At 44.2% G+C, this 25,748-nt stretch overlaps 1 protein-coding gene across 1 annotated transcript in view; it reads right to left on the bottom strand.

Annotated features, from left to right (window-relative positions):
* Positions 1-25,748, bottom strand: part of LOC141156813 (very-long-chain enoyl-CoA reductase-like) — a 78,304-nt gene that overhangs the window by 42,404 nt on the left and 10,152 nt on the right. Inside the window, exons 2-3 of the mRNA XM_073643221.1 lie at positions 11,586-11,636; positions 907-958 (exon numbers count right to left, since the gene is read on the bottom strand). Of these exons, the coding sequence (XP_073499322.1) occupies positions 907-958; positions 11,586-11,636 (103 nt within the window). The remainder of the gene's footprint in view (positions 1-906; positions 959-11,585; positions 11,637-25,748) is intronic.

The raw sequence follows: 25,748 nt of genomic DNA, 5'->3' as shown, positions 1-25,748 counted from the left end.
GGAATTTGCCAAACTACATGTTGATAAGCCACAAAGCTTCTAGGAGAATGTCCTATGGACAGATGAGACAAAAATGGAAGTTTTTGGCAAGGCACATCAGCTCTATGTTCATAGACGGAAAAATGAAGCATATCAAGAAAAGAACACTGTCCCTACTGTGAAACATGGAGGAGGCTTTGTTATGTTCTGGGGCTGCTTTGCTGCATCTGGCACAGGGTGTCTTGAATCTGTGCAGGGTACAATGAAATCTCAAGACTATCACGGGATTCTAGAGAGAAATGTGCTGCCCAGTGTCAGAAAGCTTGGTCTCAGTCGCAGGTCAAGGGTCTTGCAACAGGATAATGACCCAAAACACACAGCTAAAAACACTCAAGAATGGCTAAAAGGAAAACATTGGACTATTCTGAAGTGGCCTTCTACGAGCCCTGACCTAAATCCTATTGAGAATCTTTGGAAAGAGCTGAAACATGCCGTCTGGAAAAGGCAACCTTCAAACACGAGACAACTGGAGCAGTTTGCCGAGTTTGTCGAGAGGTGGAGAAGTCTCATTGACAGTTACAAGAATCGTTTGATTGCAGTGATTGCCTCAAAAGGTTGTTCAACAAAATATTAAGTTAAGAAGAACCATCATTTCTGTCCAGGCCGATTTCATGAATTTAACTTTTTTTAAATTTCTGTGGAAGCAGGGTTGAAAAGCAATGTCTGACTTTCATTTGTTCATTTTCATAGATTTTTATTTTATTATTACTTTTGTCAGATTCAAGTTATTTCTGTGACCATTGTGGGTTTTTCTTTCATTAAACGAGGGGTACCAACAATTTTGACCATGTGTGTATATAGGTGGCTCTTGTCACAAAATAAGAAATATAACACATATAACAAAAGAACACATACGATAATACTTACAATATTTATAAAACATCAATTTGATGTCGTTAACTGTAACATTTGGTTCTACCTATGTGGGTAAAAACAAGAAAATTAGAAGTTGCTAAAAATGTTAGGTGGAAACACCTCTTTAAAGGGGTACTTTAAGGAGATAAAAAAATCAATTTCAATCCACATTCTGTCTAAAACTATGAAGGCTCATATCCCTCTGCCTTAGGCTGTGTGCTCACTATGCGTTTTTTAAGCATTTCCGCAGAGGCAATTCCGCTGCAGAAACGCTTAAAAAATGCATGGTAGAAGGTCTGCCATGTTCCCCAATGATAATACACATGTGCTGTGCACATGCTGCGGAAATTTCCTCTGCGGATTATCATTGCAGAAAAATCCGCAGCACTACCAATTATTTTGCGGAAACGCAGCGTTTTTGCTGCCATTGACTTGTATTGAATCGCATAATATCCGCATCACTACATGTGCACATGCGGATATCATGCGGTTCAATGTGTGGATGGTACACGGGTTTGGAGAAGAGGAGACTCTCCTCCAGACCCGAGTAGCATAGTACCTGTAAAAAAAAGAATAAAATGAAAAAACGGAATTAGTCTTACCGGTAATGATGTTTCCAGGAGTCCACATGACAGCACCATAGGAGGAGTAATCCCATATCCTGTGTAGGGACAGGAAGCACAAGAGGTTAAAAGCCCTCCCACCCCCAACCTCCTCAGTGATTTTCCAAGAACCACATTGGCTGGGTACAACAAAATTTTATTTTTAGACTTGCTTATACATATGTTAGAATCACATACAGTAGCAATATAGGGAGGGAAATAAGGGTGCTGTCATGTGGACTCGTGGAAACATCATTACCGGTAAGACTAATTCCGGTTTTCCAGTACGTCCCCATGACAGCACCATAGGAGTATACCCAAGAACTCATAGCTTAGGGTGGTATAACAGCATGAAGTACCTTCCTACCAAACGCAGATCTCCGCTGTGAGAGAACATCTAGCTTGTAATGTTTGCAGAAAGTAGTATGTCCTGACCATGTGGCTGTGGTACATATCTGTTCAATGGTAGCCCCTGCTCTAGTTGCCCATGAGGTGGAAATTGCTCTGGTGGAATAGGCTTTGTTAGTTTCAGGGGGAGGCTGTCCTTCTGAAAGATATGCTAGATTAATCATGGATGTAACCCATCTAGCTAAGGATGGTTTTGAAGCCTTCCTGCCTCTATTTTTTCCCCCAAACTGTATAAAAAGATTACAGTCTAATCTCCAGTTCCGAGTGGCTTCCAAATAGGCCAACACTGCTCTGCGGACATCGAGATGGTGGAACTCTTCCTCCCTCTGATTCCTAGGGTTTTCGCAGAATGATGGAAGAACCACTTCTTGGTTTAAGGTCATTGATGACACCACCTTCAGGGAGAAACTTGGATCCAGCTTCAGAATGATGCAATCATCCCGAATCTGCATACAAGGCTCGACAATAGATAGAGCCTGGATTTCACCCAACCGTTTAGCCGTGGTGATTGCCACCAAGAAGACTGTTTTCAGAGTCAAGTTCTTTATTCCCAATTCATTAACTGGGCCGAAGGCAGGCTTACAAAGGACTCTCAGGACAAGATTCAGATCCCACGGAGGGGAAGAAATTCTCTGGGTAGGCCTAAGTCTCTGGATTGCCTTGACAAACCTGATTATCCAGGGATGCGAGGACAATGATGTGTCGAAGAAAGCACCTAGTGCCGCAATCTGCACCTTCAAGGTACTTGGTCTAAGACCTGCGTCAAATCCTGCCTGCAAGAAATCAAGGATCGCAGGGATGTCTGGCTGAGATGTGTCTACCGTCCTATGGAACTGACAAAAGGTCTTCCAGACTTTTTTATATATGACCTGAGTTACAGGTTTTCTACTAGCCTGCATAATCTGGATCACTCTGGCGGATAAGCCCTTATTCTTCAGGATCTCCCCTTCAGAAGCCAGGCTGAGAGCTGGAATTGTTGAAGATTCTGATGCAACAGTGGATCTTGCGTCAGAAGATCCTCCTGAAATGGTAAAATGATTGGGTCTTCCAATGCTAGATGACGTAGAAGGGAGAACCAACTCCTCCTTGGCCAGAACGGGACAATTGCTATGACTGTCGCCCAATCTTCCAGAATTTTCCGCAGCATTCTCGGAATTAGAGGGGCAGGTGGGAAGGCATATGTTAGGCCTTCTCCCCAATATTGTGAGAGCATCCACATCCAGAGGATGATCTCCTGGGTCGAGAGAGAAGAAAGATGTTGTCTTTGCATTCGTTCTGGATGCAAAAATGTCTAGGTGCGGCTGACCCCATCTGCGAGTTAGTTGCTGGAACACCTCTTCGTTCAGTTCCCATTCTGAAGCCTTCATCTGACGCCTGCTGAGATAATCTCCCTCCTGATTGTCGGATCCCAGAAGGTGAACTGCTGAAATGGAGCTCACTATTTTCTTTATCCCTAAGAATATCCTTTTGGTCAGGGACTGGAGAAGTGGATGTCTTGGTCCGCCCTGATGTCTGATGAAGGAGACTGCCGTGATGTTGTCCGACAGGATATTTACATGTCTGTCTCTTAGGACCGCCCGGCTTCTCTGTAAGGCTTCCCAGATCGCCTGTAGTTCCCGAAAATTTGATGATCGGGTCTGAATTTCTGTGGACCATGTTCCTTGGAGATAAGAATCTCCCACTCGAGCTCCCCATCCCGAGAGACTTGCGTCCGTGGTCACTAAAAGACAAGGTTCCAGGATCCACTGCACTCATGTCTGTAGATTCTTCTGGTCGAGCCACCAGTGTAGAGAGTCCTGGGCGTCTCTGGACAAAGACATCCTCCTGTCTAGGTAATTCTGATGTCCGTCGGTCACTTCCAGGATGCATTTCTGTAGAGGCCTGGAATCGAACTGGCTCCATCTGACGCAGGTGATACATGACGTCATAATTCCCAAAATACTCATTGCCTTTCGGATTGAAGGCTTCTCTCTTGAAAAAGAACGAATCCTTTGTGGAATTGAGAGCATTTTGTCTTCCGGGAGATAAGACATTCGCCTTTGGGAGTCGAGCTGGACTCCCAGGAAGATGTGTGAAGTACTGGGGATAAGATTGGATTTTTCTTTGTTCACAATCAAACCCAGGTTGGTAAATGTCTGTAGGACAACTTCCAGCTGTTGCGTCATACCTAGAGGAGATCCTGCCACCACCAGGAAGTCGTCCAAGTACGGAATGATGGCAATATCCCTGAGTCGGATATAGGCCACTACCTCTGCCATGATCTTCGCAAAGATTCTGGGAGCAGATGACTGGCCAAAGGGAAGACATCGGAACTGGTAGTGTAGAATCTGACTGCCTGATGGTAGTGCAAACCTCGGATATTGCTGACTTGAGGAATGTATTGGCAGGTGATAGTATGCATCTCTGAGGTCCAGGGTGCACATTACCGCATCTGCGTCTATTAGAGGAATGGCTGATCTTACTGATTCCATGCGGAATTTTTTGTAACGGACCCATCGGTTTAGGGGTTTCAAGTTTCTTATTGTACGGAACTCCCCTGACGGTTTCTTTATTGAAAACAGAGAGGAGTAATGGCCCTGATGTTGTTCGTGTTCCGGAACTGGCACAATAACCCTCTGATGTAGCAGCTTCTCTATGTCTGCCCGAAGACGGGAAAGAGGTAGGGGAACCCTTTGTCAGGCGGAATTTTTGAGAGGGATATTGAGAAAATTCTATCCTGTAACGCTGTGCTATAGTTGTAATATCCAGGGATTTTGAGTGACCCGATGCCAACTGTTTTTAAAAAACTTTAATCGCCCCCCCCACTCTGATATAGTCATTGTCGTTTTGGACGGGAGCTAGTACTGGACTGGTATTTCCTATCTTTGTTCCCCTTATTAAAACTTCAGCTTGTGGACCCCCTTTTTTCTGAGTGTTATATTTACGGGAGGGGAAGGGTTTACGAAAGGGCTGCTCCTTCCTTTTTCTCCTCGGGGAAGCCCTTCTTTCTATCGGACGTTTTTCTAGAATGTCATCTAGTACTGGTCCGAATACTCTGAGCCCTGAAAATGGAATAGAGCACAGCTTGTTCTTAGAAGCTGTATCTCCCGACCATGTTTTTAACCAAACAGCTCTACGGGCCGAGTTGGAAAACACATTATTTCTGGCCGCCGAAGCGTCGGCCAAAAAATTTGTTGCCATCTTTAACAGGGGCAATGATTGAAGGAGAGTTTTCCTCGGGGTGCCATCCCGTAGGTGACTCTCTAACTCTTCTAGCCAGATTCTCATGGCTCTTTGGGAGGGAGAGGCACTAGTCCTTCCTACCACCTGGTGGGGCACATTTTTATACTTTGAGGTAATGATTTTGTTGATATACATGGATGCTCATGGGGTACTTAGGGGGATCGATTATGATAAGGCACAGCTATATCATTGAGCTGTGGGCTCTAGGAGACGAGCATTACTGCCTATATGATTGCACTATATCATGCAGGAGATAGAGCACTAAGCTTTACAATATTGTTTATATATTTATCTCTTGTGATATACTACTGTTCATCTCCATCTATCCCTATCGAGTCCCATGCATTCTGATAAACGCAGGATTGATTGATCGATTCTCTACCTCTATGTGTCCCTGCTGCTTTTCGGTATTGCCATTCTTTTGTACACACATCCCTTGCACTTGCAGACTTTTAAATGTGTATTTTTTGTATCAATAAAGTTGTTATATTTTTGTACCAACCGTTAAGACTTCATTTCCCTTTTTTCTATTCTATGCGTTTGAAGTGGTTGTTTCAGTGAAACCCATCTGCAATTTTTTGTAGAGGTCTGTCCACTGAATATGTTTCTGAGACTTGTGGTTCTAACAACTGGCAATAGATGTAGCAGCAATATTAGATTTAATGATTGCCACCGAAGATTCCCAGGCTTTTTTCAAAAGTCCGTCCGCCTTCCTCTTTAAGTCCTGACGAGTCCTCAAAGGGGATAGAGGTTTTCTTGACCATTTTAGCCACTGGGACATCAATTTTAGGAACAGTGTCCCACACGTTGGTGTCCTCTGGGTCAAAAGATAGTCGGGCGCGGAAGTCTCGTGGTATAGAGAGTCTCTTCTCCGCATCTTAAAATAAGTAGAAAGATAGGGGCGCAATAGCGCTGTTATCCAACAACAACCAAGTGGGTAAAAAGAAAATGTGCTCACCTTTATGAGTTTTGAAATGCACAACTCATGTAAGAATTAGTGACGAAGGGCTGCAGACAGCACAGAATCCCTAGGGATCTTGTAGGTAGTCAGCTATGTACCTGAGGAAGTGGACGGGACGTCCACGAAACGCGTAGTAATCGTAGCTTTTAACAATAAACTACAAGATTGTTTAATTATACAATCTCTCGTCATATTTCTTCACTACGGAGGAGCGCGGATTTTTTACCAGCACCTACTTCATCCTACTACAGACTTCTCCGCATCTTACCATTCCTCCAGTATCATGTCCTTCACATGAGCATTAACAGGAAAAACCATGGATCTCTGGGTTTTAAGACCACCAAACATCTCATCCTGAATGTTACTGCTCTTCTCCGTTTCCTTTACTTGCATCGTGTTTCTGATGGCTCGTAGAAGAATATCCATATCATCTGAGTGGAACATATATCTTTTCCGTTCCCCGCCCTGAGGTAGACTAATGGTCTCACTGTCAGAGTCGCCAGATGGGTCGATTTCACCCTCAGAAGATGGTGCTATATCTTCTCTGGGTCTTTTGGGTCCCGGGACTTCCTGGATGTAGCATCGGCGTCTCTGCCCCTTGCTAGGCAGAGACGCCGTCCCTCTCACCTTCCCGCTCCTGGCGCGGCGTCCTCCAGCGCTTCTCCCCCCGCTGCTGCCGGCCCGCGCTCCTTCCCCGGCAATGTGCTTAGGGCGCGCGCGCGCTCCCCCTTTCTTAAAGGGACCGCGCGCGTCATCCTAAGGAGTCCCCGGCCAATTGCCGGAGGACCTCCCATATATAAGGCACCTCCTCCAAAATGGAGGTGCCCGAGCAAAGTTGTTGCACAGTGTCTGATCTCTGCTTCAGCCCTCAGGTCCCGCTGCTAGCCTGACTCCTCGTCCAGCCTGCCAGCCTGTTATATGCCCGTTACCTGCCGAGCTTGCCAGCCTGCTCACCTAGAGCGCTCACCTGTTACCTGCCTGTTACCTGCCCTGTCTGCCAGTCCGCTCACCTGGGAGCATCCGTCTATTACCTGCAGAGTCCGTCCGCCCGCTCACCTGGGAGCACTCACCCGTTACCTGCCTTTTTCCTGCCTAGTCGGTCTGCCCGCTCACCTGGGAGCGCCCCCCTGTTTCCTGCCAGCTTGCCTGGAGGCTCTGCCGTCACTTGCTGTGACCACCTGCCTGGTAAACCAGAGACTACTTCCTGCTCTGCCGTCACGTACCGTGACCACCTGTCTGCCACCAGAGACTTCTGCCTGCTTGCCGTGTCCATCCGCCATACCGGTCAGTCCCAGCCATCTGACCCGTGGGAGCCACCTGCTCTCTTACAAGGTCGTCCCCAGAGTAGCACCTGGTCCCTCAGCCCGGATCCTCCCTGGTCACGGTGTCGTTAGCCGCCGTACGACCAGGGTCGGTTCGGGTTGATACTTAGTCACGCCCCTCTGGGTCCCTCCTTGCACCTCGGCACAGAGGTTCCACCACTCGGACCCGTAACACTGGACTCCTGAACCTGGGGGCTGTAGAGAAGTGATAGAAGCCTGAACTTCTTCTTTAATTATACTGCGCATCTCATTTAATAAAGGCCCCTGCTCCTCCTTTAGCATGGAGGCTCTACATTCAGCACATAGACGCTTTGCATATGAGTCGGGAAGTTTGATATTACAATCCAGGCACCTCTTGGATTTTACGGTGGCCTTTTTTCCCGTATCCTTCTTTTTTCCAGAAGGAGGTGGTAACTGGCCAGAGACATCCTATAAAATATATTTAGGGCCTGGTAAGTGTAAGCCCCATTAGCCATATAAAAAGGGGTAATGGTACACTTACATGACTCTGGGGTGATCCAGGGTGGGTATCAGGGTGTGACACATCAGCCATTGTACTGCCAGGGGTGCCAAAGCTGTAAGCCTGCCTATGCTGCTCCCCAGCCCCCCTTCTTATACCTTACCTGGTCATCCAGTCATTTCCTCCTGCTCCATGGCATCTGGTCTAACCGCGGTTAGAATTTCCCGCGCGAAAGCCACCGGAAGTCGTCATCTCCGGACTTCCGGTTTCGACGCCGGGCGGTCCTGGCGCCGGGAGAAGCCGGACCCGCCCAGAGCAGGACGCCGAGAGCCCCGGCGATGGGGAAGCGGCACCCGGAGGCTCCAGCACACCGGAGGGCTGAGAGACTCTCGGCAGGGAGTGTCGGCCCAGGACCCACTTGACGGCGGGAAGGAGAGAGCCGGGGCCCCCCCGATCCCCCGGGGTCCCTCGAGGTAAAAACCTTTTCTTCAGTGCTCCTGCACCAGCGCTCCTCCTGCACTCCCTGTCCTGTGTAGGGACAGGAAAAACACTGAGGAGGTTGGGGGTGGGAGGGCTTTTAACCTCTTGTGCTTCCTGTCCCTACACAGGATATGGGATTACTCCTCCTATGGTGCTGTCATGGGGACGTACTGGAAAATATAAATTATACTTGCCTTCTGATGGCCCGCGGTCTTCACAGCGATCCTTCCGGTGTCCCCGGCAGCTTTGGATGGTCTAAAAGGATCTGCCATGACGTCATTTAGTTATGTGACGGGTCACGCGAACGCTGACGTCGGCGGAAGGTCCTTTAAAACCACCGCGAGACACCGGACGGATCAGATAAGGACACCGGGGGCCATCAGAAGGTAAGTATAATATTTGTTTTTTATTTTTTACGATTCTTTTATGGTCACACTATATAAATCCATGCCGGTTGCATGGATTTATATAGTGTGACCAAGTTGTCAAGCACTTTCCAAGTGATGCTAAAATCGCTTGGAAAGCGCTTGTCAACCCGCATGCGGGAATGTGGAAGAAAAAAAATGAATATTTAACTTTTTTCACAAAAATGTTACTTTAGACCCAAATTTTTTAATTTTTTCAACGGTAACAGGAAAACATGGACCCCAAAATTTGTTGTGCGATTCCTTCTGAGCTTGCCGATACCCCATGTGTGGGGGAAAACCACTGTTTGGGTGCACGGCAGGGTTCGGAAGTGAAGGAGCGCCATTTGAGTGGAACAGTGGAAACCCCCCCACAAGTGACACCATTTTGGAAACTACACCCCTCATGGAACTTATGTAGATGTGTGGTTAGCACCTTGAACCCCAGGTGCTTCACAGAAGATTACAACATTGAGCCGTAAAAATAAAATTTTCACATTTTTCCCACAAAAACGTTTTTTTTTCAGCCTACAATTTTGCATTTTAATAAAGGTAACAGGAGAAATTGCACCATGAAATTTGTTGTGCAATTTCCCTGAGCAGGTTAATACCCCATATGTGGGGGAAAGCCACTGTTTTGGTGCACAGCAGGGTTCAGAAGGGAAGGAGCACTATTTGACTTTTTGAATGTAAAATTTGCTTGAATAATTAGCGGACGTCATGTTGCGTATGGGGAGTTTCTGATGTGCCTGAACAGTGGAAACCCCCCACAAGTGACACCATTTTGGAAACTACACCCTCAGGGAACTTATGTAGATGTGTGGTGAGAACCTTGAACCCCCAGGTGCTTCACAGAAGTTTATAAAATTGAGTCTTTAAAAAAAAAAAAAAAAAATCAAACTTTTTCCACAAAAATGATCTTTTAGCCCCAAATTTTTTATTTTCACAAGGGTAAGAGGAGAAAATGGACCACAAAAACTGTTGTGCAATTTCTCCAGAGTACGCCGATACCGCATATGTGGGGTAAATACACTGTTTGGGCGCACGGCAGGGTTCAGAAGGGAAGGAGCATTGTGTGACTTTTTGAAAGCAAAATTGGCTGGAATCGAGAGTGGACACCATGTCGCGTTTGTAGAGCCCCTGATGTACCTAAATAGTGAAAAAAAACACAAGTGACCCCATTTTGGAAACTACACCCCTCAAGGATTTTATCAAGGGGTATAGTGAAAATTTTGAACCCAGAGGTAGGACACAGAATTTGATAACATTAGGTCATCATATTGAATAAGTTGTCATTAGTCATGAGCGCAAGTGCTCACTACTTGAGTATGCATTGGATATTCACCATGTATCACGGGTGCCTGTGTGCGGGCGAAATCGCCAGGGCGTACTAATACGTATCATGCCCAAAAGGCCCAGGGCACAGATACGTATTAGCAGTATTGGCAGAAAAACGCATGCAGTTTTTACATGCGTTTTTGACACTTTTTGCCATGCGTTTTTCCAATGCATTGTATAGGCAAATCTGCATGCAGAAACGCACAAGAATTGGTCATGTCAGGATTTTTTCCACGCAGAAAAAATCCTGACCATGTGCACAGAACTTGCAGAATGTCATGGGATAAGGTATGCAATGCGTTTCTGGAGCGTTTCTGTGCTGCAAATCCGCACCAAAAACGCATCGTGGGAACACAGCCTAATAAAGAACTTCATTTAAAAACTGCATTTTGTGTTTACTTGTGTTATCTTTGTCTAATATGTAAATTTGTTTTGTGATCTTAAACTTTTAAGTGTCATAAACATGCAAAATAATAAGAAATCAGGAAGGGGGCAAACACTTTTTCACACCAATGTACATACACGATGCGTCAGCAAACTCAGATTAATGAACATATGAGCTGTAATATTGCGGTAAACATTAAAAACGTAAGGTACTTAGTGTTTTTTGATAAAAGAGTGCAAAAGACATCCAACCACGTCAGGGTGTACCTAATTATGGATTGTCTTTAAACACTATAATCCTACCTCTCCATGTGTTAAAGCAGCCCATATTAAAAAAGGTACACACTGACGTGGTTGGATGGCTTTTGCGTTCTTTGATCAAAAAACGCTAACTAAATATATTACATTTACAGCAATATTGGAGTTCATGTATTCATTAGTCGCAGTGTGCTGACGCATCGTGTATCGGTCATGCTGCTAGATTGGAACCCTTGGTTCTGTGTTCTGTGGTCTGCCTCTCTTTCCTCTGCACCACAACAGATACAACTTTTCTTTGGGTGTTTTAGTTCTGTTATCTTTGTTTCTATCGGTTTTGGGTAACAGGTGTTTTTCCTTTACACCGTTTGCCTGTCCTATCACCTTTTGGGTGCAGCTTTAAATACCTTCCCCAGTTGTGTTTCCTGCTGGTGATAGACCTTGTTGGATTCATTCACTTTGCTGTAGTTTGTGTTGGTTGCAGTTATTTTGTGTGTGATTCCTTTACTCCTTAGGGAACTGCTACTCTAATGATCCTAGGAGTTGCAAAGGACATTCAGGGTACGTCGCCGTAGAGTGGGAGCGCCATTGTGTTATCTTAGGGTGCCAACCTCCGTGGTTAGGCAGGGACAGACCAGGTTCAGAGAAGGGCTTTTCCTAGTCTGAACAGGGACCTGTCAGACTCAGGTATTTGCCACCCTGGTTTGTACGTTACCCGTGTGAATGTGCTTTGTCATAAGAGTATCTATATGTGTGACCCCCAGCAATCAAGAAGGTATCCCCTATGCCATGTATAGGGAATAATTTCCAAACTTGGCACAAACCCTTTTAATATATTTCTGCTTAATATCTTACCTTATCTAGAAAGCACAATTGCTGCTTGGTTTTGCAGTCCAAGATTTCTACCTGAAATAGATAAAAAAAAATTCTTAACACGGTTAAAGGCCCCTATCGACAAGAACACTACATTACTCCAAAACCGAAGCACATAGATGGCACGTCACCTCACTGGTACATGTGTGTTTGTTATACCTGGACCAATATATGTGCGTTATTATAAGAATTATTACAGAGATATCCTGCCCTATAGCTGCTGACAATCTTACTGCCAGTCAATCACTTCCCCCTAGGGTTTAGAGGAGTGGGCTAGATCAACTCAAACACACTGGACTCGAACTACCTATCCATTGTATTCTTTCAGAACTCCTAGTATCCAATAATTTGTGCTATTTTGGGTACTGTGACTACGGACTTGTAGCTGTAATATGATAATAGTCTTAAAGGGGTCTTCCAATTCTCTAAAATTCATGTCTCATCCTTGTGATAGGCCATCAATATTACTTCAGTCGTGGTTAGACTCTCTATCCATGCTTCATTGTCTATATTCATAGAGAATAGACCTACTTTTAGCAATGGCTGTGTCTATTATTGAACTTCAGTTGCATTCACTAGAAAGGAGCAAAGATGTAATTTTAGGCACAAATGATACTAAAAAATGAAGAGGAAGCGAGCCCACCAAAGAGCTAACTGGAGGAAGTGAAGTAGGAGAAAAGTGGAGAGATGGATCTTTGCAGAGCTGCTGAAGACACCAATGGATTTTGCCGGTGTATATGGTGGAAGTATCCAGGAGGCAATATTAGCAGATAGCGTTTTTTTATTGTCAACGCGTTTCGAAGTTCACAGACGTCTTCATCAGGACAAACCATCAACGTCTGAACTTCAAAACGTGTTGACAATAAAAAAAAACTCGATCTACTAATATTGCCTCCTGGATACTTCCACCATATACATACCAAAATTCATTGGTGTCTTCGGCAGCGCAGCAAAGATCCATCTCTCCACTTTTCTCCTAATGGACATCCCTCCTTGGATCTGCAGCAGCTAGTCTGGATTATTTTTAGTGAGCTAGTGGGTAGAAACTAGCTGGTATAAAGTCTCAGATACACAGCAGACACAGACATGAGGGATTCCTGCTCTCCTGTAATTATACAAAACCCAAGGCAGACTAAATACAGAAACCTGAAATTTAACCAAAACAAATGTACATGCCGCTATTTTGCATGCATACCAACTTATACTCCAGTTCATTTTTTCAGTTAAGTCTCCTTTAATTATAGAGTAGTACAGAGCAGTGTAGCTGTGCATACTGCTCTTGGGTAAGATACACTTACTAGAAAGCAGCAGCCGGATTTGTATATGTCTGTACCTCTTTCTTTCACTCTGTTCCTCCCCTTTAGCGTAATCTGATGCCTCAGTAAACTAACAGTCAGTTGATTTGACCAAGACTTGGTTTTTCAGAGTGATGAAAGGGAGAAGAAAGTGGCTGATAAGTAGAGACAGCATCAGATGATGCCTCTGATAAGTTTCTTATATTCACTTGTACAAATGACTTATGCAAAGTTTATTGAAATGACAGAGACCCTTTCGTTCTGTATACAGGTCGGAGTGTTATAAAATCCGATCTTTATCTTGGTGTAAACTATGGCGCTCGGATGATATCATGCATCTGTTCCTCTCACACAACCTCGGGCCTCACTAGTATCAGAACTTATTGTTAGCTGTATATAGAAGCCCTGGGAATTTTTAAGATGTTTAACCTTTTCTGTAATACAGGAACAGCTATTAATTCCGAATCAGAACGACTGAGTCACAGCGATATAAACATCACACGAGGGGACAGGGCGGCTTATGAAGGATTTAAAGTTAAAACTCAGCCCATTATATCTAGGACAAATGCTAGGTCTGTGATCAAGAGTACACATCTAAATTAAGTTACAACAGATGGCATGCATTACAGAATCAATGGCCGGACCGAAAACAAATCTATCGCCTTATTTCATTACATTATTTACTAGAATTTCATTAGAAATTGTTGTTTCATTTCTAAAAAAGATGTCATGTGCAATACACAATGGACGGTGCACGAGTACTTGGCTGCACACACAACTGTGGATAGATATAAATGGAGAGAGATGTATTTTTGCTCTAAATTGTACAAATATGACTATACAATCTGTGTTCTCCCCTTATTTATCCTCCTCCTCTTTCCTTTTCTTTCCTTGTTGTCCTTACTTAATAAATATTTCCCTTTCCTTGTTTCCCATTTTTTCCCTTTTTCCCCATATAAGAATTAATACCCAATAAAAATTATTGAAACACAAATGAGGAGAGAAGATAGAATAGCCACAATTCCATCATTTGTATTTTTTAGAAAATAATTTATTTTGTCTTGTCTATCTTTTAGCACCGGAGTATTTTTTTTATGTAAAAAAAATCAAAAGGACACAAGATGTTTTCGCTCGACCCTTTCAATAAAGATTTAAAGTGTCACACGTTAGACTTCAACTGCATGAAAAGAAATTTAAAAAAATAGACCCAGTTTTGTACTCCACTGGAGTAAAATTGCATGAAAATGTTGCAAATTTTGAACAAATAATGAATTAGCCAAAAATATTTGGATAATAAAAACCATCTCTACATTATCGCGCAAACCTAAAAAAAAAGACTGGAAAAACAAGAGTAAAAGAAAAAAAAAAGTAGCAATTGGCCATTTTTTGTCTTTATTTTTAGTTCTGACCAGACAAGTCCTTACTGATAAGATTCAGGGGTATTCCCCAGCCCTCCAGTCATTTCCCCTGCAGCAGATGACTCAACCTCTGTTTTGGCTCATACAGGGGGATCCTAAACAGGAGACATCCATAACCCCTAATAAAGATTAATGTCTGATCCTTGTAATAAATTCCTGTTTCTGAAATTGAGTTTTTAAAGGGAAAGATTTTTCACCTTACACCACCCCCACCCAAAAAATTTGGCTTAGTAGAAATATGGGGTCTGTTAAATAGGCCTTAGGCTATGTGCCCACGATGCAGAAATGAAGCAGAAAATTTCTGCAGCGTTTCTGCATGGTCTTGGCAGTCAAAAACGCTTGCGGATTTTACACGCATTTTTGCAGCGTTTTTACATGCGGATTTGACTTGCGTTTTTTCAAGTCTATTGGGACCTCAAATCTGCATGCAGAAACGCACAAATAATGGACATGCTGCGTAAAAATCCGCTGCATGGGCACAGAACATGCAGATTTTCATTGGGGATCATGGGGCACGGATTTCCAAGCGTTTTTAACCCTAGAACGCATACCTGGGGCCTCGCAGGCCCGTCCTGTTAATTGTTTTCTATTTTCTGCAAGATTACTTTAGTTAGAATTTTGAAACTCTAGGTATTCCTCAGGTATATAGTTGTTTGTCATTTTTGTTTGAGTTATTCCATGTTATTTGCACACGGGCCTAAAAGGCCCCAGGTATGTGAAAAAGTAGATTTTTATGGTCATGCATTCTAGGGTTAAAGCATTTCTGCTGCGGAAATTCTGCATCAAAAACGCTTGAAAAACGCTTGAAAAACGCATAGTGGGCACACAGCCTTAAACTGAACTTTACATGTAACAAATGTGTTCACAGCCTCCAATATATTCACTCCCCTGATCACTGAATCAACCAAACTCTGTAAAGGCTAAAGGTCCTTTTACAAGGGTTGATAATCGCTCAAATGAGCATAGGGCAGCATGGTGGCTCAGTGGTTAGCACTGCATCCTTGCAGCACTGGATCCTGGGTTCAAATCCCACCAAGGACAACATCTGCAAGGAGTTTGTATATTCTCCTGTGTTTGCATGGGATTCCTCTGGGTTTCTCCTGTTTCCTCCCACACTCCAAAGACATACAGGTAGGGAATCTAGATTGCAATCCCCAATGGGGACAGTGCCCACAATGTCTGTAAAGCACTGTGGAATTAATGGCACTATATAAGTAAGTAAAATAAATAATTAAAATAAAATTCCTAAAAATGTCCATTTCTGATTATAGGCTTGCTTAAAGGGAATTTGTCAGCATGTTTTTGCTCTATAATCTGAAGACAGCATGAGGTAGGGGTTAAAACACTGAATTCAGTGATGTGTCACTTATTAGGTTGGGTGCTGTTTACTTATAATTAGTGTTGAGCGAGTATGTTCTATTAACCCTTTCGCCGAGTATGCTCGGGCCGAGCTCCGAGTAGTTACAGCTGCTCGGTGATATGGTTGAATCGCTCCCGTGTGCATGATTTGCAACTGTTTGACAGCTTTATTACATGTGAGGAATGTCTATTTCTTACACATTCCTCACATGCAATAAAACTGTCAAACAGTTGCAAATCATGCACACGGGGAGCGATTCAACCATATCACCGAGCAGCTGTAAAAACTCGGAGCTCGGCCTGAGCATACTCGGAACAGAACATACTCGCTCAACACTACTTATAATGAAGGTTTTATCACCTGGACATTAACATTGCTTGGGCCATAGCAGCGCTTACAAGCTAGTCCGACTCCGCCCTCTACTGTGATAAGCAGCTGTCAACAGACAATCTACAGAGCCTGGTGTGGGCGGGGTTAGTTTCCTCAGCTCTGCTGCATTCTATATCTAAGAAAATCCCAGTTTGTAACCTCCCATGTGAAAGTTAGCAAAAATCTACTGGTAATATCAACAAATAAATGAGAGTTTTACTAAGTAGGATCTGTAAAGAATAGGATCTATAGGACTCACCAGCTAACTCCACCTGCAAATAATGTCTGCCTTTTGATGGTGCACAGGTAGGCCAAACACGCAAGCCAGCAATCCAAAAATAGCAAAAGTGAAATTCAGCACATGTACGGGTGTAATTTTCTCTGACTTTATTGTATGGTCATATGTACACACACAAACATCTACATAAAAACCACCAATGCGTTTCAAACCATTCAGCTCTTATTCATGGCTTACAGGAAGTCAGGAATAAGAATGGAATACTTTAAAACACGTTGAGGCTTTTGAGTTTTTTTTCTTTTATGCAATAAAATCAGAGGAAATAACACTGCTGTGTACAGTGTCCATTTTAGGACATGATCAGATATCAAAATCAAACATCAGAATGATGTCAGTTTGAGGCTAAATACCCTGTCTGACGAGTGACTCTGACGAGTGACTTTCACAACTGTAATAATAATAAAAAAAAAAAGTAACTGTTTGCGGATGGGACTTGAACCCAAAATTCTGTGTCCTGAAGCCCGTGCACTAACCACTGAGTTATAAACTCAATTGTAAACACCTAGGAGTTCTATTTGGTTATATGATTTTCAGTGCAAACTTGTCTAAAACTCATTGGGACACACTGCAAGCAAGCCAAATTCAAATGAGGTTTGATTTTGATGTGAGTCTGATGTGTGACTTTCTTCAAACATCAGAATCACAATGACTTTTAGTCACGCTGAGTATTTTCATGGTTGATCTCAGAAGACAAGAAAAGCTATCAGTTAATATCACTTGATTGGATAGCTTAATGGTAAGGCATCAGCCTCTGAAACTACAGTGTTAGAGTTCAAATCCTAAGAGGAATAAAAAAAAAATTTATTTTTTTTTATTATGACTATTTAGCATACAAACTACAGGGGTGTTTTATTTTAATATCTGACACTCTGATTGTCATCCTGATGTGTTAAGAGTATCAGACACTCTGTCTATTTGCATGGTAAATTACATAGCCAACATAGCCAAAGTAAATTGGGAGGCAATAATTTACATATCTATTTCCAAGTGACTTTATATTTGCAACATTTCTTAAAAGGGTCTAATGATAAAATGTCTTTATTGTAAATTTTTATTTCCATCCACCCAAGTACTGGCTGCAAACTCCCAATTTACTTTTCATATGTAATTTACCATGCAAATAGACAGCGTGTCTGAAACTCTTAACACATCAGGATGACAGAGTGTCAGATATTAAAAGAAAAACACCCCTGTAGTTTGTGTGCTTAATAGCCATAATAAAAAAAACAAAAAAAACACCTTATTCCTATCAGGATTTGAACTCTTAATGACACGCCCCGTTGGGTACCTGGAGCCGGGCCGGTAGATGCTGGGGGTTGTAGTCACCGTGGCTGTGACCTGGTCCGTGACCCAGGTGGTCAAACCAAAGGGGTAGTCTATGTGTAGTATTTATAATGTCCGACTACGCCACCTGTGGAATGCTGTTATTGGGAACCGCCGCTGCGGAGCAGTCCACTGAAGCTGATGGTATGTGCAGCAAGGTGATGTAACTCCACACAGGTAGAGAGTAGCTTCATCGCAGCGTGTATGGATGATGGTGGTGATAGTGCCTGGATCAGTAATAATAACACGGAGTCTTTGCAGTGCAGTCCTAGGGTCTTTACTGGTGGTAATTATATAGGCCCCAACAGGAGTACTTGCTAGGGATGAGGGCCTGGTCAGTCTGGGAGCAATCCTAGAATTCCCCTGGCCAGGTGGAGTTGTAGGCCTGCCGTTCTGACTGTACTCTTTTGGCTATCCCGCTTATAGTCGTGTTGCAGCCCACGTCCCTGAGTGTGATGTGCTGTGCTCACCCGTATGGCTGGCGACTCGGATTCTGTGTATTCCTCGCTCCTCTGTGGCGGTACTGGTCCTTTCGTGTGGCTGAGCCTCCGGGCTTCTGTTGGCCAGGAGACCTACAATCTCCTGCCGTGCGGTTTCTGCTGCTGGATATACAATCCCCACAGCCTCGGACTCCGGTGTCTGGTTCTCGGTATGTACTCTGGACAGGACGAGCTAACTTCAGCTCCAGTCCCTGGCTCTTTACTCGTTTGTGTCCTATCTCACTCCTGACACTAGACTAGACTCACTAACCCCGCCTCCAGACCCAGTTATAAAGGGCAGGATGCTCCCCTTTCTGGTCTGGAGCAGGAGGTGTTGCAGGTAATGTGTTCCTGGCCAGGAAACCCCTGTTTTGCTCCCAGACATGGTATTACTACCACTGTGGCAACCAGACCCTCTGGGGTGCCACATTAACACTGTAGTTTAAAGACTGATGCCTTACCATTAAGCTATCCAGTCAAGTGATACTAACTGATAGCTTTTCTTGTCTTCTGAGATCAACCATGAAAATACTCAGGGTGACTAAGGCTATGTGCCCACGATGCAGAAATGCTCCAGATTTTTTCCTGAGCGTTTCTGCATCTCCCTGGCAGAAAAAACGCATGCGGATTGTACATGCGTTTTTCCTGCCAGGGACATGCGGAAGTGAAGCGTTCTTCACATGCATTTCCGCATGCGGGTTGACAAGCGCTTTCCAAGCGATTTTAGCATCACTTGGAAAGTGCTTGTCAACTTGGTCACACTATATAAATCCATGCAAACGGCATGGATTTATATAGTGTGACCTAAAGAATGGTTAAAAATAAAAAATAAATCTATACTTACCTTCTGATGGCCCCCGCAGTCTTGCTTCGCTGCGCCCTGGCTGCCGGCAGATCGCGGTACACTGAATGACCTGCCGACATCAGCATCGCGTGACTCGTCACATGACTGACGTCAGCGCAGGTCCTTCAGTCCATCGCTAGCTGCCGGCATGGGAGGACGAGCGCACCGCGGGCCATCAGAAGGTAAATATAACATTTAGTTTTTATTTTATTCTTTTTTTTTTACAGGTTCTATGGTACCCGGGTCCGGAGGAGAGTCCTCTTCTCCACACCTGGGTACCATCCGCACATTGGAACGCATGGAATGCGCATCTAAATATACAGTGATGCGGAATCCATGCGTTCCAATGCATGTCAATGGCGGCGAAAACGCAGCGCTTCCACAAAATAATTGGTAGTGCTGCGTTTTTTTCCGCAATAATAATCCGCAGAGGAAATTTCCGCAGCATGTGCACAGCACATGCGGATTATCATTGGGGAACATGGCAGGCCTTCTACCATGCATTTTTTAAGCATTTCTGCAGCGTTTTTGCCGCTGCGGAAACGCTTAAAAAACGCATCGTGGGCACACAGTCTAAATGTCATTGTGATTCTGATTCTGATGTTTGAAGAAAGTCACACATCAGACTCACATCAAAATCAAACATCATTTGAATTTGGCTTGCTTGCAGTCTGTGCATAAGTCCCAATGAGTTTTAGACAAGTTTGCACTGAAAATCATATAACCAAATAGAACTCCTAGGTTTTTACAATTGAGTTTATAACTCAGTGGTTAGTGCACGGGCTTTGGGACACAGAATTTTGGGTTCAAGTCCCATCAGCGAACAGTTACTTTTTTTTTTATTATTACAGGTGTAAAAGTCACTCGTCAGAATCACTCGTCAAAATCAGTTCTCAGACAGGGTATTTAGCCTCAAACTGACATCATTCTGATGTTTGATTTTGATATCTGATCATGTCCTAAAATGGACACTGTAGCTCTGCTCTGGGCTTCACTTCTACTATACTCTGAAGAATAATTGCATATCTGCAATACAAAATCTTGACCCTTCTGTCTGACCCGTGGGTCATACTCTAAACAAATATGGATTGACCTCACATTGTGTTAAAATATTAAGATATTTGCATCCAATTAAAGGGGGTTTCCACTACTTGGACAACGCCTTTTCAAATGCTGTATAACTCCTGCACCAGCGCCATTCCAGTGATGTCAGCACCAGGTGTCCCATGACCTGTACAGGAGCGCTGCAGCCGATTAGCGGACCCGACGTCGACATTGCTGGCAGCAGGTGGTGAGTATTTGGCTTTTTTTATTTTAAATGGGAGAATACAACGTTGAGGAAGGGCTTGTTCAAGTAGTGGAAAACCCATTTAATTAACAACTGATTGACTTTGTACAACTCACCAATCTAGTAATGAATGAAGTCAGTAGTAAAAGAAGATGAATGCATTTAATTATCACAGTCAGCACATGAACAGTTGTCGTCTGAGGACTGGGTTTTATTTACTAGATATAATTTGGAAAATTTCACAGAAAAGCTAGATCTTAGAGCAATCTTACCATAAGGGAAGGAAGGAGCTTTTTTTTGGCTGCATTTCCTTGCAAAATTGATTCAGTATTGTTTTTCTTATGCAGAAGGACTATGCTATCTGCACAGCAACAGGTCAAGCCATTTCTATTTGTCATGTAAATCATGGTAACCAAATTCTTAATTTAAAGGAGATTACAAAAAAAAAAAGCTTATATAATCTACGTTGAATATTGCGTTAAAAGTCTGGGGAGTGCACGTTTTTTCAATGGGGTGAATGAAACAGACGTGTCTGAGAGTGGCTTATCTGTAAGGACAAAGGACATTCCTGATTATCCTTTCCATTGACATTTGCAACCTGGGGAGTTTCATGAACCCCATACACACTAGATGGCCGGCTGGTTTGGCTGACATGTACGTGGAGCACTGTTAGACATCAATATAAAACTACCAAAAATGTAAACTTTCCTCAGTTTGGAAATGCATCTCCCTAGAATTTGCCCCTTTCAGTCTTTGAATATATAAGAACATTGGAGTAATTTGTACCAAGTTTAATAAAGGATGCACACCTCTTAACCAATTACGCACCTTTGGACTACCTAAAACTCAATTAAATCTACATTTGCTTTGAGCAAAAGCTGGTGGAAGTGTATTAATAAAAGTAGGTCAAGGTGATAACTGGCAGATTGATGGGGGTCCGACAGCTTGGACCTCCACCAATTCCGAGAGCTGGACTAAGGCATGCACAGGAGGAGGTGGATGTGCTCCACCTCTTCAATTATTTTCTATAGTACTGCCAGAAAAGTCAAGCACTGTACTCGGCCATCTCCAACAGAGCCTTGCTCTTGGGACCGGCGCAGGTCCTAGAGGTCAGATCCCCATCGACAGGCAGGTTATCAACCAATCTGAGGGTAGGTGATATCAATAGGAGGGGCATAAACCTTTAAATAATATGTAGAATGATTTAGCAATGTCTATCTCCTTTAATACTTGGGAAAGGCCAACCTGCAGTTTCTAGGCCAGTGATCCCCAACTCTGGTCATCAAGAGCCACCAACAGGTCATGTTTTCAGGATTTCCCTAGTATTGCTCAGGTGCTAATTCCATCACCTGGGCAGGTAAGAATTCCATCACCTGTGCAATACTAACGAAATCCTGAAAACATGACCTGTTGGTGGCTCTTGAGGACCAGAGTTGGGGAACACTGCTCTAAGGCATTATGCTGGACCTCTCTGATGAGCGGCGAAATGGAGAGAAATGGCCCCCTTAGAAAGCATTAAAGGGGTTTTCCATTCTCAGAAAACTTCAATTTGGTTTAAGAAGAAAAATAAATTGTATTTTACTCCCCCTTCTCTGGTCCAGCTCTGAGTCTACTCAGGTAAAAATGCTGAGCTCAGTGATTGGCTGCAGTGCTGTCAATGTTACATGCAACAACAGACACCAGGAGCAGTGGCGGAGACTCAATGCTGGACCAGGAAAGGGTGAGCAAGCACAGTTTGGTTTTCTACAACAAACTGTGCCTGTGGACACAACATTACTGAAAACTCATTTAAAGGGGTTGTCCGGCCTTAGGCTACAAATCTGCAGTCACTCTGACTGCAGACTTGTGAATCCTCACATCACACACACTGTGCACTATGAGGATTTTCCAGGGCTAACACCGGGAGCAGCAGGCGCATGACCCCAAGTACAGTATGTGATTTGCATACATATGGTCATGTGCCGACTAGATTGGTGCGGCTTCGCTCAATGCGGGTGAATACAGTCTAGTCAGAATGTGGCCGGAAGTATGCAAATCGCATATTTGCGGTCACATGACCGCCTGATCCTGGCACCAGCATTGGTGAATCTGACGCCGTGTGTGTGTGGGGATACCCGGAACTGGACCTTTTGTGGATGCTGGGGGTTGTAGTCCTTGCGTGGCGGGGACCCGGTCTCGTGGCTCAGGGTGGTCAACCCAAATGGCGGTCTATTTATAGGGTTTTGTGATTAGATGTCCGACTACGCCACCCGTGGATTGCGGTCAGAGTGAACCGCCGCTGCAGGGCAGACCGCTGAGGCTGGTGTTGTGGGTGCAGCTGAGGGTAGTATAACTCCCCACGGGGGGAGTATAGCCTCAGGGCAGTAAATATCGATGTTGGTGGTGATAGTGCGCGGGAGCAGCAGTAACCACACGGAGTCTGTCTTGGAATTCAGGGTCTTTACTGTTGGTGGTATTAAGGGACCCGTCCGGAATACAGGTTAACAATGGAGGCCTGGTCAGTCTGAGAGCAACTGGGAAATCCCTCTGGTCAGGAGGATTTTGTAGGCCTACCTTGCTGACTTCACTCTTTCTTGGCTATCCCGCTGTACTGTGGTGGTAGCCCACGTCTCTGAGTGTACCGTGTTGTTCTCGCCCGTATGACTGGCGACTCGGGCCTTCCATACTTCTCACCCCTCCGGGGCAGTAGTGGTCCCTCTCGTGTGGCTGAGCCTCCGGGCTTCCTTGGGCCAGAGGACTTGAAGTCCCCTGCGTGGTGGTTTTCTGCTGCTGGGCTTATAACCCTCACAGCCTCAGACTCCAGTGTCTGGCTTTGCAAGTCTCTAGCCAGGATGAGCTCTGCTAGCTGCCCTCCTGGCCTTGTGTTCCTCCTCTGCCTACAGGGACTCCTCAGCCTGCTGCTGACCTGTCCCTATCTGCAACTTCACTGGAACCTTGTCTGGAACTTGTCTCTCTAACCCCGCCCCAGATCCAGTTTATAAAGGGCAGGTTTCTCCCCTCCCTGGACTGAGGCAGGAGGTGCTGCAGCTAATTGTCCCCAACCAGGGAACCTCCCACCTGCTCTCAGACATGACATTGCTGCCACTGTGGCGACCAGACCTGGGGTGCCACAAATCCTTATAGCTCGCAGTGTGTGAGATCTGAGGATTCATAAGTCTGAAGTCAGAGTGACTGCAAACTTGTAGTTTAAGGCCAGACAACCCCTTTAAGTAAAGTTGTGTCCCAGGCACAGTGCTTATTGCCCTGGTCCCCTGCACACAGCGGGCAATCACAGGCGGTAAACTGCAGTAATGTCCTTGTGCCACCTGCACCGGGACGTTGACATCTTGTAATCCATAGGCCTATGGCTCCCTACTCTACCCCAGAACCCAACTGTATTGGGGTCATGTTGATTAAAAGTAGCGCTTGCCCAGAATGCATTGCGCTGGATCTTCGATGCTAGTGACGCTGCTTAGGGGCACAACATTTCCAAAAGAAATTTAAAAAAATAAAGAAATATGCAGTATATAGTACCTTTTTTCTTTAGAAATGTTGAGCCCCTAAGAATTTTGTAACCAGGTTAACCACCCAGATGCCCCCCGACGCTCCGCCACTGCCTATTGTAACAGTAATTCAGTCACCCCATATGAGCCATAGTTAATGTCACACGGGTTGCTTAGGCAACATGAACCTTAAGATTAATAACCTAAACCCCGGTGGCTTTTAAGCCTCAGCAAATTGATACAGACATACTGCATTCCCCTGACTTGCGATGTCGGAGACATATACGCATGTGGCAGAAAAACTTGGCAGCGCTGTGGAATCCTTGGAAGGATTTATACGTGTGAAAAAGAAAAAAAAAAAAAAGAAGAAACTAACTGACTGGATGGCAGCCATTTCTTCCCTCACAAAAACGTTAAATCAGCATTGCAAATAGTAAATCACACCTAAGAAGCACATCTCTCCAGAAACAAAGAAATTAGCAGTCACTGAGGAGACGATGATTAAGAAACAACACTAAGCCATACCCCGCTCCTGAAGGCTTAGGCCGCGTCCCTAGAAACACAGATGAAAAGAAAACACTTCTTACATGATGCGTCCTGGGATGTATTACATCAAATTTACTCTGAGATTTCCAAGAGAACTTAAGAAAGCATCGGAAACAGGGGTGAAGCTATGGAAGGGGCAGATGCCACTCGCACCCAGGTCCGGTCGTCTGCAGTACCCCATGGGAAGACACCAGTACTATACTCAACATTGAAATTGAAGGAAAAATCGTGGAATTATGGAAATCACAGGATCGATAGACATGCTACTGATACAAATGATGATGAAGAAATAGAAGCAACAATTTAAAAACATCTCAATTTATTCAGTATTAAGTATGAGAGCGACACGCAGAAATCCCCGCACTTACATGTCCAGGAGAAGGTTTTTCAACATGACAGCGCCAGGCCACATGTTGCTCGTGTTGCTGTGAGTAGCCTGTGGCCTAAATGTGCTACCATGGTCTGCAGAGTCTCCAGACTTGTCTTCCATAAAGCACATCTGGGAGGTCATTGGTTGGCAACTGCAAAAGACGCTGCCAGCAGCGGATTTTGATATTCTGCATGACAGTCAGCATTGCAGAACATTCTTCAGACAACCATTAATAACCTCACTGATAGCAGCCAAAGGTGAAAGTGCGGAGATTTCTGCACATGGCGCTCGATACTCAATAAATTGAGATTTTTTACAAATTTTGTTTCCATTTTTTAACTATTTGTATATCATTAACATCTATCCATCCTGTGATTACCATAATTCCACGACTTTACTATATGGTGTTACAATTTCACTGTTAAGGAGTGTATATGGCACAAAGAAGGTGAAGGGATCTGATGTAGACTGGGGCCCAGAATGTAAAGGTCAGGGCAGGTGCAGACGACCGCATTTGTAATCTGACAAAACATCGGATCGTACTCGGACCAATGTTAGTCCATGGGGCCGTCCACATGTCCGATTTACCAAGGAAGGGGGTGAAATCGCTGTTTGCTAAAGTTTGATCCTATATTCGGATCGCACTCGACCATGCAAGTCTATGAGTGCGTGGAAACCATTGGACTGCACTCAGATGACAACTGAGTGTAGTCCGATTTCCACGGCCTCACAGAATGGAGAAGATTGAGGACATTTTTTCCTTCATCTTCTCCTCATCCGAGAGAATCAGATCACACTATGATAAACTCTGACCAGAATTTGATCGGAGTGTAATTTCCATAATCAACCAGATTCTCTCGGATGAGACATTATAAGGCTTTCTGAACCTGCCCTTACGACCTGCCCTTACGATAAGAATGGTTCTCCACCAGGTTTTATTCTTCTGCACTATTCCTACTATAACGTATGGCATGAAAAAACCTTTCCATTTCCATTCCATAACCATTGTTATAATGGGCCACAATTGCTGCCATCCTTAAAAAATTAGGTAAAAAAAAAAGAAAACCTTCTAT

This window comes from Phyllobates terribilis, unplaced genomic scaffold, assembly GCF_046119375.1.
Source record: "Phyllobates terribilis strain yellow unplaced genomic scaffold, ASM4611937v1 Scaffold_8__6_contigs__length_399053987, whole genome shotgun sequence".
NCBI lineage: Eukaryota > Metazoa > Chordata > Amphibia > Anura > Dendrobatidae > Phyllobates > Phyllobates terribilis.
The sequence above is the reverse complement of the archived record's forward strand: the minus strand, read 5'-3'. Positions and strand labels throughout refer to the sequence as shown.